This window comes from Erpetoichthys calabaricus, chromosome 1 (assembly GCF_900747795.2).
Source record: "Erpetoichthys calabaricus chromosome 1, fErpCal1.3, whole genome shotgun sequence".
In the NCBI taxonomy this organism is placed as follows: domain Eukaryota; kingdom Metazoa; phylum Chordata; class Cladistia; order Polypteriformes; family Polypteridae; genus Erpetoichthys; species Erpetoichthys calabaricus.
The window spans coordinates 325601276-325615208 of record NC_041394.2 but is presented as its reverse complement, the minus strand read 5'-3'; the positions used below and the strand labels follow the sequence as shown (position 1 = coordinate 325615208).

At 39.6% G+C, this 13933-nt stretch overlaps 1 protein-coding gene across 2 annotated transcripts in view; it reads right to left on the bottom strand.

Moving 5' to 3' along the window:
- LOC114664456 (zinc finger C3H1 domain-containing protein-like) overlaps window positions 1-13933 on the bottom strand; it is a 97444-nt gene that overhangs the window by 40528 nt on the left and 42983 nt on the right. For both annotated transcript variants that reach the window (XM_051933431.1, XM_028818551.2), the window contains exons 14-19: window positions 13684-13815; window positions 4386-4958; window positions 4191-4300; window positions 3531-3662; window positions 2951-3072; window positions 2151-2252 (exon numbers count right to left, since the gene is read on the bottom strand). In XM_051933431.1, the coding sequence (XP_051789391.1) occupies window positions 2151-2252; window positions 2951-3072; window positions 3531-3662; window positions 4191-4300; window positions 4386-4958; window positions 13684-13815 (1171 nt within the window). The remainder of the gene's footprint in view (window positions 1-2150; window positions 2253-2950; window positions 3073-3530; window positions 3663-4190; window positions 4301-4385; window positions 4959-13683; window positions 13816-13933) is intronic.

Genomic DNA, 13933 nt, shown 5'->3' with positions numbered 1-13933 from the left:
AAACTATTCATCCAAAAAATCGATAACATCATCTCCATAAATAGCTCCTCCTATTTGATTGGTTTCACTGAGCTGAGCCATCATAAGGTTAAGAACGGTGTCTGTTTCATCTTACCCCAAGTTCCCCTAAATGACGAGTTTAGAGATAAAGCACCCGAGCAGCTACAATTTTTTTTCAATTTTATTTACTTGTCGTAATCACTTGAAACAACGACGTAATAGATAAAAAACACTGTAAAAATATAAAAACAGAATAAACACGCTGACCTATACATGATTATAAGTTATAATGGTTTAATTTAATAATTTACACCTAGAATTAGCGCGGGGCCTATGAAAGTGCGGGGCCCACTGCGGCCGCATAGGTTGCAGTGGCCTAAGACCGGCCCTGGCTGCACCCATTGTTGATAGGTGTATAAAATCAAGAAAATAGCCATGCAATCTCCAAAGGCATATTTTTGCAGTAGCATGGATCGTAGTGAAGAGCTCAATGATTTTAAAACGTGGCAATGTCATAAGAACCAACTTTACCACAAATCAGTATGCAAAATTTCTGTTCTGATAAACCTGCCCCAGTCAACTGCAAGTGTAATTATTATTGAGAAGTGGAAACAGTCAGAAGCAATAACAGCTCAGTCACAAAAGTGGTAGGCCACACAAACTCAAAGAGTAGGTCCACAGAGTGCTGAAGAGTATAGCGTAAAAATCACCTATCCTCTGTTGTATCACTCACAACAGAGTCCCTAACTGCCTCTGGAAGCAATATCAGACCAATAACTGGTCAGGAGCTTCATGAAGTGAGGTTCCATAACCAAGCAGCTGCTCACAAGCATAAGAACACTACTTGTAATGCAAAGCTTTGCTTGACGTGGTGTAAAGTACACTGCCAGCAGAATTTGGATCAGTGGACCAAGTCCTCTAGAGTCGTGAATCAAACTACATTACTCAAAACAGTCTGATGGATGAATCAGAGTTTGGTGAAAGCTAGGAAAACACTACCTTCCAGACAATATAGTGCCTACTGTAAAGTTTGGTGCATTAGAGATAATGGTGTGGGGTTGATTTTTAGGGTTTGGGCTAGAACCCTTGGTTCAGTATACTGTACAGAAACATTTCAGATAATTGTGTGCTTCAAACTTGTGGCAAAAGTGTAAGGGAAAGCAGTTTTCTGTTTCACCATGATGGTGCCACTGTGCACAAAGCCAGATCCATAAAGGTATGGTCTGATGAGTGTGGTGTGAAGGAACCTGAGTGGCTTGCACAGAATTCTGACCTCAAAAATTCTGAATGCCTAGTGTAAGCCACGTCTTCTCACCAGTACCTGATGTCACTATTGCACCTTTGGCTGTATGGGATTAATTTCCCACAGACACAAAAATATCGTGGCAGTCCCACCCAGGAGGAATAATATTTTGGCTATATACTGAATCTCATAAATGTGTTGTTCAAGGATCAAATTGTTTACAAAAATTAATAAAGATCCAATACATATTAAGGCATATGTCAAGTTTCAATCATCTCTCTGCTCTGGTCCTATTTTTTGACAAACAAAATTTGCTTATCCTAATAAACAGATATGCCTGTTTAGGCATCTGCACATCTATTACAAGAATTTAAAATATACACAAGAAAAGATGTGACCCAGCCCATTACCCCTAGCACAGTACATGCCACTGACCCTGTCCACAAGAAGGTAAGTCAATACAGATGCAAAGGGGGAGGGGGGGAAAGAAAAGACACCATATAATTATTATTATTATAATATAAATTATAAATTTATTATATTGATTATAATATAAATTATAAAAAAAGCCAAGCAAAATGACACCTTTTATTGGCTAACTAAAAAGATTACAGTATGCAAGCTTTCGAGGCAACTCAGGCCCCTTCTTCAGGCAAGATGTAATCAACCCTAGTGCTACAATTATAAACAAAAAAAAAAAGTAAAACAACATATATACTATACAGTATATATTATACTGATTTTTCTCAGAGGTTCATCTGCACTAACTGTTCACTCCCAACTACAGTAATAAAATCTAATTGGGGACATCCACCCACTACTTTAAAGTTTTAGTCCCAAGCCATAGAACAGTTTACTGCCTCCATGCTGAACCAAAAATAAAACACAGAAACATCTCAAAACGTACCGTGGCTTTTACTTTCATTTACTTTGCTTACAAGTAGTACAGCCATCTGGTCTGTTGACATTCTGTCCTTATTTACACCAAACAGCTTGTCGATATATTTTTCTGGGAAAAAATATATATATAAAAAAAGTAGTAATTTCTTTGTTAATGTCACATTTAAAAGCCTCTTGTAAGTTTTAAATATCTGACTAAAGGTTTAGGGTCACAGGAAAAAACTAGGATTTTATGGATAACAGTTAAACCAAAAAGTGCCTCAGACAACAAGCATTTTCAGAGGTGCTAGCTATGTACCCACAGGGCAAACAGCAATTCCCCTTCCTGACCAACAACACAAATGTTTCACAGAGGATTGACCTTTGAGTTACTGTCAATGGAGAACATAAAAACTGAAATCAAAATTTAAGCTAAACTCATCCCTAGCAGAATACAATGTTCATATTAATGCACCTTATCTTGAAAAAGCTTTTATTTCCCAATAACAATGGCACATGCACATTACAATTTTGAAGTTTTAAAAGAATCTTTAACTCAGAGATTGCTTTGCTACTTTTATATTTAGTTGTTTTCAGGATAAAATAAAACAATGAAACAATTCTAAATTCTTGTTAGTATAGTTGCACAAAGCAAGAAGATCATATTTACAGAAACCAAACAATTCAAATTTCAAGATTTCTTAAAACAAATGCTTGCACAAAATCAGCAAATCCACAACCAAGAAAAGCTTCCCTAATAATTTTACAAAGAACACATTTTATTGCAGAAAGGGTTAGACTAATCCGCACAATAGATCCATCAATTACCTGTTGCAATACTGATTTCCTCTCTAGATGTGGACACTGAACATCCAATTAATGATAAATTATAAGAAAGGATATCTTGAAACAAAGTGTTTCGACTTAAGGTGCAATCTCTCATGTGCTGCCTGTTAAAGGAAAAACAAAACTAACAAGTTTGCAACAATATGACCCAAACATACAGTAAAAAGAACAATCAATTTTTCATTTGTTTCTATTAAAAATTAATTTATCTAAAAATGTTCACAACACAGAGGGGAAGCTTAATTTATTAGTAGAATGCTACTCAAAAGTTTTAAATAAAAAGCTGACAACTTTTTACAGCTCATGGCAACCAAAAAACGCACACATTTAAGTCAATGAATGGGTTATTTATTTTTAATAGCGTAAGGATTTATTTTTTGTTTTTCTTTTTTTTTTCTTTTTTTTACAAAAACAAAAATACCCTCGCAAACACATCATTTGCTGTCCCCTCTTTATCATGTTTAGCACAGTGATTTTTAAATATTACATGAAAATTTTAAATAAAATAGGATATTCAATATGCTGTCAAAAAACACAAAGTTCACTCATCTTCAACACTCACCACTGACAGTCATCTGCATTACATGTGCCTGTAAGGTCAAATCTGCAAAAGCACTTTTTTGGCTCAATTATATTGCTATAAGAAACAGAACTTAGATATAGCTTCTCCTTCGTCCGGAAATATGGACTGAATCTAAAGAAAAATAGGGAGAGACAGAAAATGAAGAAAATACTGTAAACCAGGTTACTGAGATTAAAAAAAAAAAAAAAAAAAAACAGGAAACATCACTTAATAAACAAGTGTCTTTATAATTCAATAACCTAGTAATCCAAATTCAAATGTATTCCAGATTAAGTTACTTTTCATAATGTTTTACATTTTATTAGAATTCACAAGAAATGAAAAAAAAAAATTAAAATACAGGATTTTTTAATTGGTAATTTTCTTCAGAAGATAAATTTTCAGAGTTGGAGGAAACCACACAGTGCACGTTTTTTTTTACATTAAACAGTTTCTCTCATTATCTCATCCAGATAGTGTTTTCTAAGGTTTCTTACAGAATCCAACAACCTTTTGTGTAAATGGGTACTACAAGGTTTCTGTTTTAAATGTAATTTGTCTTCCATTCCCCTAGAGCCCTAAAATATGCACTGTGCTACTGGAATATCCGATATCAAAATACTTCAGTGTTTTTGTTTTCTAGGTCACAGTAGGACCTACCTGTAAGACTTAAATGCCAAAAGAGGGCTATGATATTGTCCAAATGGTGATGGCTTCAATTCACTGCGAGGTGCCTGTTGAGATGCTGCATCCAAATCCACTTGTATCTCCTATATAGACACAAATTTATAGTGAAAAGAAATGAACCACTACCAGTCAGAAGTAGTTTTCTCACTTTAGAGTAATGGCACATACCTGGCCAGAGACAGAACCTTTAGCAGGGCCTAGCATCATTGCTGTGGTCTTCTCAAAGAGTTCTTTCACACAATCTGCTTCTTTATAAAGCTTCTGGAGATCTTCAATATTCAAACCAAGGAAAAGCTCTGGCTCCTCCACTGCCTTTTTGGCTGGTTTGTTTAAGCTGTCTTTACTTGCTGGTGTCTCTGGATGTTTAAGGTTAGGTTTTGTGAAGCTGCTGGACTCCCTAAATGAACGCCGCCTCTCCCTCACAGAGGGAGATAATACTTCATCTTCAACTTCATTCTCTTCACTGTCTAGAGTCAGCTTGTCTTGAGTAAGATCATGGAGAGAAGGCTGAGGCAGTTCATGAAATGAGGGGTATTCTTGGAGAGATTCCTCTACTACAGTGGTTACATTCTCAAGTACTTCCTTGTTTCGAAGCATTTGGGCCTCCTTCAGCTGCTGTATTTTCAAGGCATACTCTAGTTCCAGTTGCTGCAGCCTTCGTTTTTCTTGGGCAATCAGCTGTGAATACTGCTTTCTTGGACTTCCAGTAAGAGAGTTGTCCAACCGGAGAACTTTATTAGGCTGTATAAATAAAGATTGCAGGGGATTAAAATCAACCCTCAGTTCATTTACTTCTCCTCATTTGCCAATTTACTTAAAAGCACTGAGTTTTAAGATATATGCATAAAGCACTTTTTACTTGGATTGTACTTCAGGGCTCTACAATGTGATTCTTTCACAGCTTTTCAGAGTGAAATTTCGAGTGTGCCAATGTCAAAAATTATACTGACATACCAGCGTGAGTGACTGATGACTGATTGTATATCCTCACAATAAAAACTACTCATCCTCCAAAGGCACTAACCATCCACACACGACAGCAGTAAAATGATTTACCACTATAAGTGGCCAATATTCTTCTAGTACTGCAATATTTTAGAACATGTGAAAAAAATGCAGACATGCAAAGCATACTTTTAAATCCTCAAATGAATCAAACGAAGTTGAGTCCCCTCCACCCATATCAAGAAGAAGTTGCTAGCGTCTTGAAAACACATGTTCACTCTGCAAACCACAAAACTACTGTTAAGGCAGAGAACTCAGTAGCAAAGTTACAGACAAGGAAAATGAGAAGATGCTGCAACTGCTCTAGAGAGTGTTTTGGCATTTCATATGGTTAAGCGTCACAGTAGTTAAACATTGACTGACTGCACATGTAAATGTGTGCACAGCAGTCAGACTGTGTGTGGTGGTCTTTATAGCCATGAGAAATAATGTTTAACTGGTTCTCTTATGTTTCAAACTGTTTCATTAAAACTGATCATTTTGCAACCAGTGAGGGATCCTACATGATGATAAATGCACAGCCTTCATTTTTCTCTTGGACATTAAGACTTCTGTTGTTTTTAAAAGGAAAAAAAGAAGAGTAAACGAGGGTTAATTTTTTTTCCTTTTTGAACCATTATGGATAAGAAATAGCAACCACGTAACATTAATTAAATCAACTTTTTGATTAGAAAAAGTAGCAAACATTCATTACTTTGGGAGTTTATAGAATACATGCCACCATTAAACAGCATTAAGAAGAAAGACGCCTCACGCCTGGACAAACTGGTGAGGAAGGCAGGCTCTATTGTTGGCATGGAGCTGGACAGTTTGACATCCGTGGCAGAGAGACGGGCGCTGAGCAGACTCCTGTCAATCATGGACAATCCACCGCATCTACTGAACAGGATCATCTCCAGACAGAGGAGCAGCTTCAGCGACAGACTGCTGTCACCGTCCTGCTCCACTGACAGACTGAGGAGATCGTTCCTCCCCCAAACTATGCGACTCTTCAATTCCACTCGGGGGGAAACGTTAACATTTAACATTATACAAAGTTATTGTCTGTTTTTACCTGCATTATTATCAATCGTTAATTTTTTTTTTTTGTATCAGTACGGTGCTGCTGGAGTAAGTGAATTTCCCCTTGGGATTAATAAAGTATCTATCTATCTATCTATCTATCTATCTATCTATCTATCTATCTACCAACCAATCTTCTATCACCACACTGTCCTCTTTATTGAAGACCAAAATATGGTTATCGTAGAACATACAGTCAGTCAGTTCCGGCGCCGCCAAGAGTGGCAGCCTTTTCAGCAGCTCCATGTATGACTGTATGCGTATGTGTACTTTCTACTTTTATTTTCCTATTTTTATTTATTGATCACTCCTATCACTTTATTTTATATGGATTTGTTCCCTGGACACACTTTTACAACGTGGGCATGGATTTTTACACGCCGAGACTCGTCTATGCAAGTACTCAACTTCGAGCACTGAGAACAAATGCCAGTTTCGGTGTGGTTCCCTATTTACCTGACAAGGTAAGAAGGCGGTATCATGGCAGCAGAGCTGGCACTAAGCTAAAAATGATGCGGCTTGCGAGAAAGTGACGTTTTAAGCCTTTGGTGCCTTCTGTGATTCTGGGGAATGTGAACTCAATCTCAAATAAGATCGACGAACTGGCTGCGCTGGTGAAAAATGTCAGAACCTACAGAGAATGCAGTTTGTTGTGTTTTTGCGAAACTACCACCATCCCAGATGCTAACGTGGAGCTACCCGGGTTTAGCACAGTTAGAGCAGACAGAGACGCAAGTACCTGTGGGAAGCACAAAGGAGGAGGACTCGCACTCTATGTAAATACACGGTGGTGTAACTCTGGACATGTTAACGTTAAAGTCTCCACTTGCTGCAGGGACATCGAACTGTTGGCCATAAGTTTGCGTCCCTATTACTTGCCCAGAGAGTTTGGACACGTCATTATTGTCATTGTGTACATCCCTCCTCGGGCAGACGTGGAGACAGCGAGTGACATCATCCATTCTGCTATTGCTAAGTTACAAACGCAGCACCCTGAGGTGCTTGCGCTAATCGCTGGAGACTTTAACCATGTGACGCTGGACAAAACATTACCTGCCTTCTCCCAGTATGTGGACTGTAACACCCGGGGAAATAAGACTATTGATTTACTGGGATATCCTGCAGGGATCACATAGTGAGAACATTGAGGAAGTTGTTGACTGCACTACTGACTACATCAACTTCTGTATGGACATTGTAGTTCCAGTAAGAACTGTACGCTGCTATGCTAACAACAAGCCATGGATTACAAGTGACATCAAGGGCCTTTTGAACCAGAAGAAAAGGGCTTTTAAAGGCGGTGATCAGCATGAGCTCAAGCGCGTGCAGATGGAACTCCGAGTCCAGCTCAGGGCGGCGAAGGAGCAGTACAGGAGAAAGCTGGAGCAGAAGTTGCAGAATAACAGCATGAAGGAAGTGTGGGATGGGATGAAAATCATCACTGGCTGCAGCTCGAAGCGGGGTGCCACCATCGAGAGAGATGTGAAGAGAGCAAACCAAATGAACAACTTTTTTAACAGATTTGACCACCCTAACACACTCTCACCTCGGAGTATACTGCACCCTCCACACATCCTTCTGCTGATACCAGCATAGGAGAGACATCCCCACCCATAATTACAACAGTGCAAGTGATCAGAGAGCTAAGGAGACTTCGTGCCAGCAAAGCAGCGGGTCCAGATGGAGTATCGCCACCACTGCTGAAGGTCTGTGCATTGGAGCTGGGGGGTCCTCTACAGCGCATCTTCAACCTGAGCCTGGAACAGGGGAGAGTCCCGAGGCTTTGGAAAACATCTTGCATCACCCCAGTCCCAAAGGTATCACGTCCTAGTGAGCTGAATGACTTCCGGCCTGTTGCTCTGACATCACATGTGATGAAGACCATGGAGAGGCTGCTGCTTCACCACCTGAGGCCACAGGTTCAACACGCCCTCGACCCTCTGCAGTTTGCATATCAGGAGAAGGTGGGAGCGGAGGATGCCATCATCTACATGCTACATCGATCCCTCTCTCACTTGGACAGAGGCAGTGGTGCTGTAAGAATTATGTTTCTAGACTTCTCTAGCGCCTTCAACACAATCCAACCTCTGCTCCTTAGGGACAAGCTGACAGAGACGGAAGTAGATTCATACCTGGTGGCATGGATCGTGGACTATCTTAAAGACAGACCTCAATATGTGCGTCTTGGGAACTGCACGTCTGACATTGTGGTCAGCAACTCGGGAGCGCCACAAGGGACTGTACTTTCTCCGATCCTGTTCAGCCTATATACATTGGACTTCCAACACAACTCTGAGTCCTGCCACGTGCTAAAGTTCGCTGATGACACTGCTATCGTGGGCTGCATCAGGAGTGGGCAGGAGGAGGAGTATAGGGACCTAATCAATGACTTTGTTAAATGGTGCGACTCAAACCACCTACACCTGAACACCAGCAAAACCAAGGAGCTGGTGGTGGATTTTAGGAGGCCCAGACCCCTCATGGACCCCATGATCATCAGAGGTGACTGTGTACAAACCTATAAATACCTGGGAGTGCAGCTGGATGATAAATTAGACTGGACTGCCAATACTGATGCTCTGTGTAAGAAAGGACAGAGCCGGGATATACTTCCTTAGAAGGCTGGCATCCTTCAACATCTGCAATAAGATGCTGCAGATGTTCTATCAGACAGTTGTGGCGAGCGTCCTCTTCTACGCGGTGGTGTGCTGGGGAGGCAGCATTAAGAAGAAAGACGCCTCACGCCTGGACAAACTGGTGAGGAAGGCAGGCTCTATTGTTGGCATGGAGCTAGACAGTTTGACATCTGTGGCAGAGCGACGGGCGCTCAGCAGGCTCCTATCAGTTATGCAGAATCCACTGCATCCACTGAACAGTGTCATCTCCAGACAGAAGAGCAGCTTCAGCGACAGACTGCTATCACTGTCCTGCTCCACTGACAGACTGAGAAGATCGTTCCTCCCCCAAACTATGCGACTCTTCAATTCCACCCGGGGGGGGGGAAACGTTAACATTATATAAAGTTATTGTCTGTTTTTACCTGCATTATTATCAATCTTTAATTTAATATTGTTTTTTGTATTAGTAAGGTGCTGCTGGAGTATATGAATTTCCCTTTGGGATTAATAAAGTATCTACCTCTCTCTATCTACAGTCCGCTAAATACTGGCAAATACAGGTCACAACCAAAGAGACCATTGACAAAAAAAAAAAACAAGTGTTGCATTGCTTCCTCACTGCAGAATGACATCAAGCACTCTACTGAAAGCACTGTCTACCAAAAATGACCAAATCTGAATCAGCTTAGAAAAGCTGTATCTAGAATGTTTATTTCAACAAGTGTGCAGAGAGCCATATTTCTTTAACCAAGTATTTCAGAACACCCCATTAAATTAATAATAATAATAATAACAATAAACAACAGAGTAAATCACTGTTGTACAGGGAATTGTAATGGGTGTGCTTGTACCTATGACACAGTAAATAATCTATTAATAATTTATTGTTGTCTATTAATTTTGAGTAAATGTACAAAAACATTGTGTTCCCAATATTCAAGAGCCAAATGAATTAGTATTGCTTTTCAGACATCTGATACACAGACATGTAAATAAGTACACCCGATGACAATTGTTCAATCCATCAACATGTTCAAAAAGGCAAATATTAGATCTTCATGCAAACAATGCTTACAGATAAAAGTGATATAAAAGTGACAGATGAAAGTGCCAGAACAAGCTACACATAAAACTGTTGTGGTATATTTATTCTCATAATCTAAATTAACAATAATCAAGATTTGTCACATGGGAAAAGAAAGTACACCCTACATTTATGACCACATAAAATCCATAAGATTAAAATCAGGTGTTCAAGAATAGGTACCAATGATTAGAACCTTTTTGGGGAATATGCAGGTGGAATGTACCTTGTTTAAACAACAGATATCTAAGGTCTGGTGTTTTCTTAGCTACTGACAGGGGTGGTGTCATCAAGACAAAAATCAAGAGAACTTGGTAAGGCGGTCAGAAAGAAAGCGGTATGAGTCTGGCAAAGGATTTAAAAACATCAAATTACTCAGCATCAATCTTTCTACTGTAAGGAAATCATCTACAAGTGGCATAAGTTTCAAATGAGTCAATTTGTTCAGGATTGGCCAGCCCAGCAAATTCAGCCTAAGAGTTGACCACTGGATACTAAAAGTAAACTTACAAAAAATAAATAAATAAATAAATCTGCAGGTAACTCGTGTAACAGTTGGTGCCAAAATGCATGCATCTACAATCAGAAGGAGATTGTGCAAATATGATCTGCATTTAAGGTGTGTCAGAAAAAAAGCCTTCGCTGTCCAAAAGGAGTGTTAGGCCAGAGTTATACTTCACGCGATGTGACGCATGCTGCAGCGGACGCTCCTGCTATGCAAGCGTTGAAGTGTTTATACTTGCGTGCGTACTTTACGTAAATCTGGAGGAATCCGCCAGGTGGCAGTGCGAGATATTATCACGGTGAGAACATGTTCGGCTTCTCTGTGTTGTGAACACCCATTAAATTCCGATGACACCTTACCGCAATATCTCTAAAAAGGATGTTTATTGATTAAATCCAGGGATATGTCCATTCCAACAAGCATCGGGCACGAGTGAGAAATAATACCTGGACGATGCCTCGGCTCATCGTAAGGTGAATACAAGCACACACATACACTAGCGTCATCTTAGCGGCACAGAATCCCCAAATCTGCATATCTTTGGAAGGAAACTGGAGCACACTGAGGAAACCAAGCAGGAAAACGTGTAAACTCCAGGTAGGGAATACCAGCGACGTGACACCCTGCAAGACAGCAGCGCTAACACTCCGCCACTGTGTCACCCCATGTGTGTAATTATAATAAAAATAATTCTTTGCATTTATATTGTGCTTTTCTCACTACTCAAAGCGCTCAGCAATTGCAGGTTAAGGGCCTTGCTGAAGGGCCCAACAGAGCAGAGTCCCTTTTGGCATTTACAGGATTCAAACCGGCAACCATCCGATTGCCAGTGCATATCCCTAGCCTCAGAGCCACCACTCCGTCCTATTAACATCATTCATTATTTAAACGAAATTACCAATTTATCTGTAAAATGTAATATACATACTTTAATGCTTTACATCATGAAAGTGATATCAAGTATAAATCTAAGGATTCTAAATGTGCAGAGAGTTGGAATATCATACATTTAATGTGCATGGAGTGACAATCTATTGCTGGTGATTCGCTGCTGTCAGGAGCAGAGGAAGCCCTAGAAAAAAAAGAAGGCACAGTATGTGAGAATTTTAAAACGTATCGTGTCATTACGATCGGGAATATGCGACGCTTGAATATAAAAGCACCACGAATACATCTATATGTCAGCATTTTGCTTCACCACTTCAAACCATTCATCAAATATCGAAGCGCACACACCGATCTCGTAGGATCCGCAAAGCGGCTTTCTGTCACATGTAGATAGTAAACAGAGACTCTGACGTCACATTCCAACTTTTAGCACACTGCGCCCCCTGACTTTTTGCCAGTACTGCAACTCGCGCACGCGTCGCGTTAATTTCTGAGGACCTGCTCAGAGGACGCATCAAACGAACGCTCAGAACGCGTGGTGGCCATGATGCGAGCACGTACGCATTCTGAGCGTGAAGTATAAATGAGCCCTTAGAGCAAGACTATATATTGCCACTGAACATATAGACAAATACCACACTTTCTGGAACAGTATGCTCTGGACAGATGAATCAAAGTTAAGTTGTTTAGCCTCGGTAACAGACCTGTGTGGTGCAAAGCGAAGACAATATTTCTGGAGGAGATCCTCATTCTAAATGTGAAGCAAGGAAGTGGAAATGTTATGGTTTTGGGAATCTTTGCCACCTCATGGCTTGGGCAGCTTTCTGCATCATATCACAGAGTGCTAAAGAAGACTTGTCAGGCCATTTGCCAGAAAGTGGAAGTTGAACCAGAAATGGACCTTTGAACATGATAATGATCTGCGTAGAGAGAGAGAGAGAGAGGCTGGGAAAACGCATTGCCGCATGAACCAGATGACAAACTACCTGGATTGGGCCCCAAGTGCAGTGGGTGACACATCAGCACCACACTGGAACAGTGCGAGTTTTTTTTTTTTTTGTTTTAAAAACGGTGGCTGGAGTGCCAATCCTGCCACTAAGCCCCAAGTTTTCACTCCAAAGCACACTAGCAAATCCACCAAAGAATGGCTCATAAACAAAAATGGGAGAGTTATGGATAGGCCAAGTCAAAGTCCTAAAATGAATCCTACTGAAATGTTGTTGGTTTAGGCAGTTTGAAATAGGCAGTACATGCAAGAAACCTCACAGATGTTTTGCATGGAGGAGTGGTCAAAAATTTCATCCAGTTGATATCCGAGACTGGTTGGCAGTTAGGCAAAAAGCCTACAAGACATTATTTCTGCAATACCAGCTTCTGAAGCTATGGGTGAACTTTCCTTCCCCAGTAGACACCATTTCATCCATTGATGATATTGTTGAATAAATGATTGAAAATGCTAATTCCCCTTGTGCTTTTATTGAAATATGTCAGCTTTATCTGTAGGCACCATTTCCACAAAGATCTATTCTTTGCCTGTTCAAATATGTTGAAAACATTTAAAATTTCCATTGGGTGTACTTACTTTTTTTACATGACTATGTTAAAATTTGGTGCCATTGCTCTTTTGGGTAACTTGTCAAGAGCCCGGAAAATAAACTAGGAAAAATATTCTATACATTGGTATGTCTAGTGCTTGCTTCCCTTTCTTCTGTACTTACTATAAGCTGTTAAGCAATTCTTTCTGAATTCTGTATAATTGTATTAATTTGTTAAATCAGTTTCTTATGATAATTTGAACATAGGCACAGAATATTTAATATTCTGTGATGCATTCACATTACAGTACTACAAAAAACTGCATTTTACCTGTGCCCCTAAATTTTTAACTTGGGAGTGCAAGTGCTCATAAAAATTAATGGAACTGTAGAGCCCTGAATTCCAGCCATTTACTGATTCCAAACACCTTTAAAAACTTGGGGTGTACTGCTAAAATACAGGTCTTTTGAAACACTTCTCATTACTTTGACTGCACCTCACTCCAAATCACAAAACCTTTGACAAAATCATTAAAATTATTTTTTTCCTCTTGAGAAAAAGGAATATTTTACAATTTTTGCTGCTGTCTGGATTGAAGACTTTATATTAAGTTCATAAGATCCTCTCAGTCTGCAAGTAACTGCAAAATACAGGACGGACAGCTAACATCAATTTTGTGGTAAACAGAGAAAATATTTAGGCAAACTTTACTGTAAAGTCTCACCAATAAAAACACTATATGTACAGCTTAAATGAAAAGAAACTCACCGAAATGGAATTAATTTCATTTTTACGTTTTCCTTGCTTTTGCCCAGCTGCTGCTTTAGCCTGAGCAAGGTCCTTTGCCAATTTTACAGCATGATTTTTCTTTACTGATACTCTATGCTGCACTTTTTGGATCTAGAAAAGGATAAAGTAAAAAGAAAACGTCAATTCTACAAAATAATACAGTGCTTTATAGCTGCTACGTTTTGTCTATAAATACCTAGTTTCTATCTCTGATTTCTATAGTTCAAGT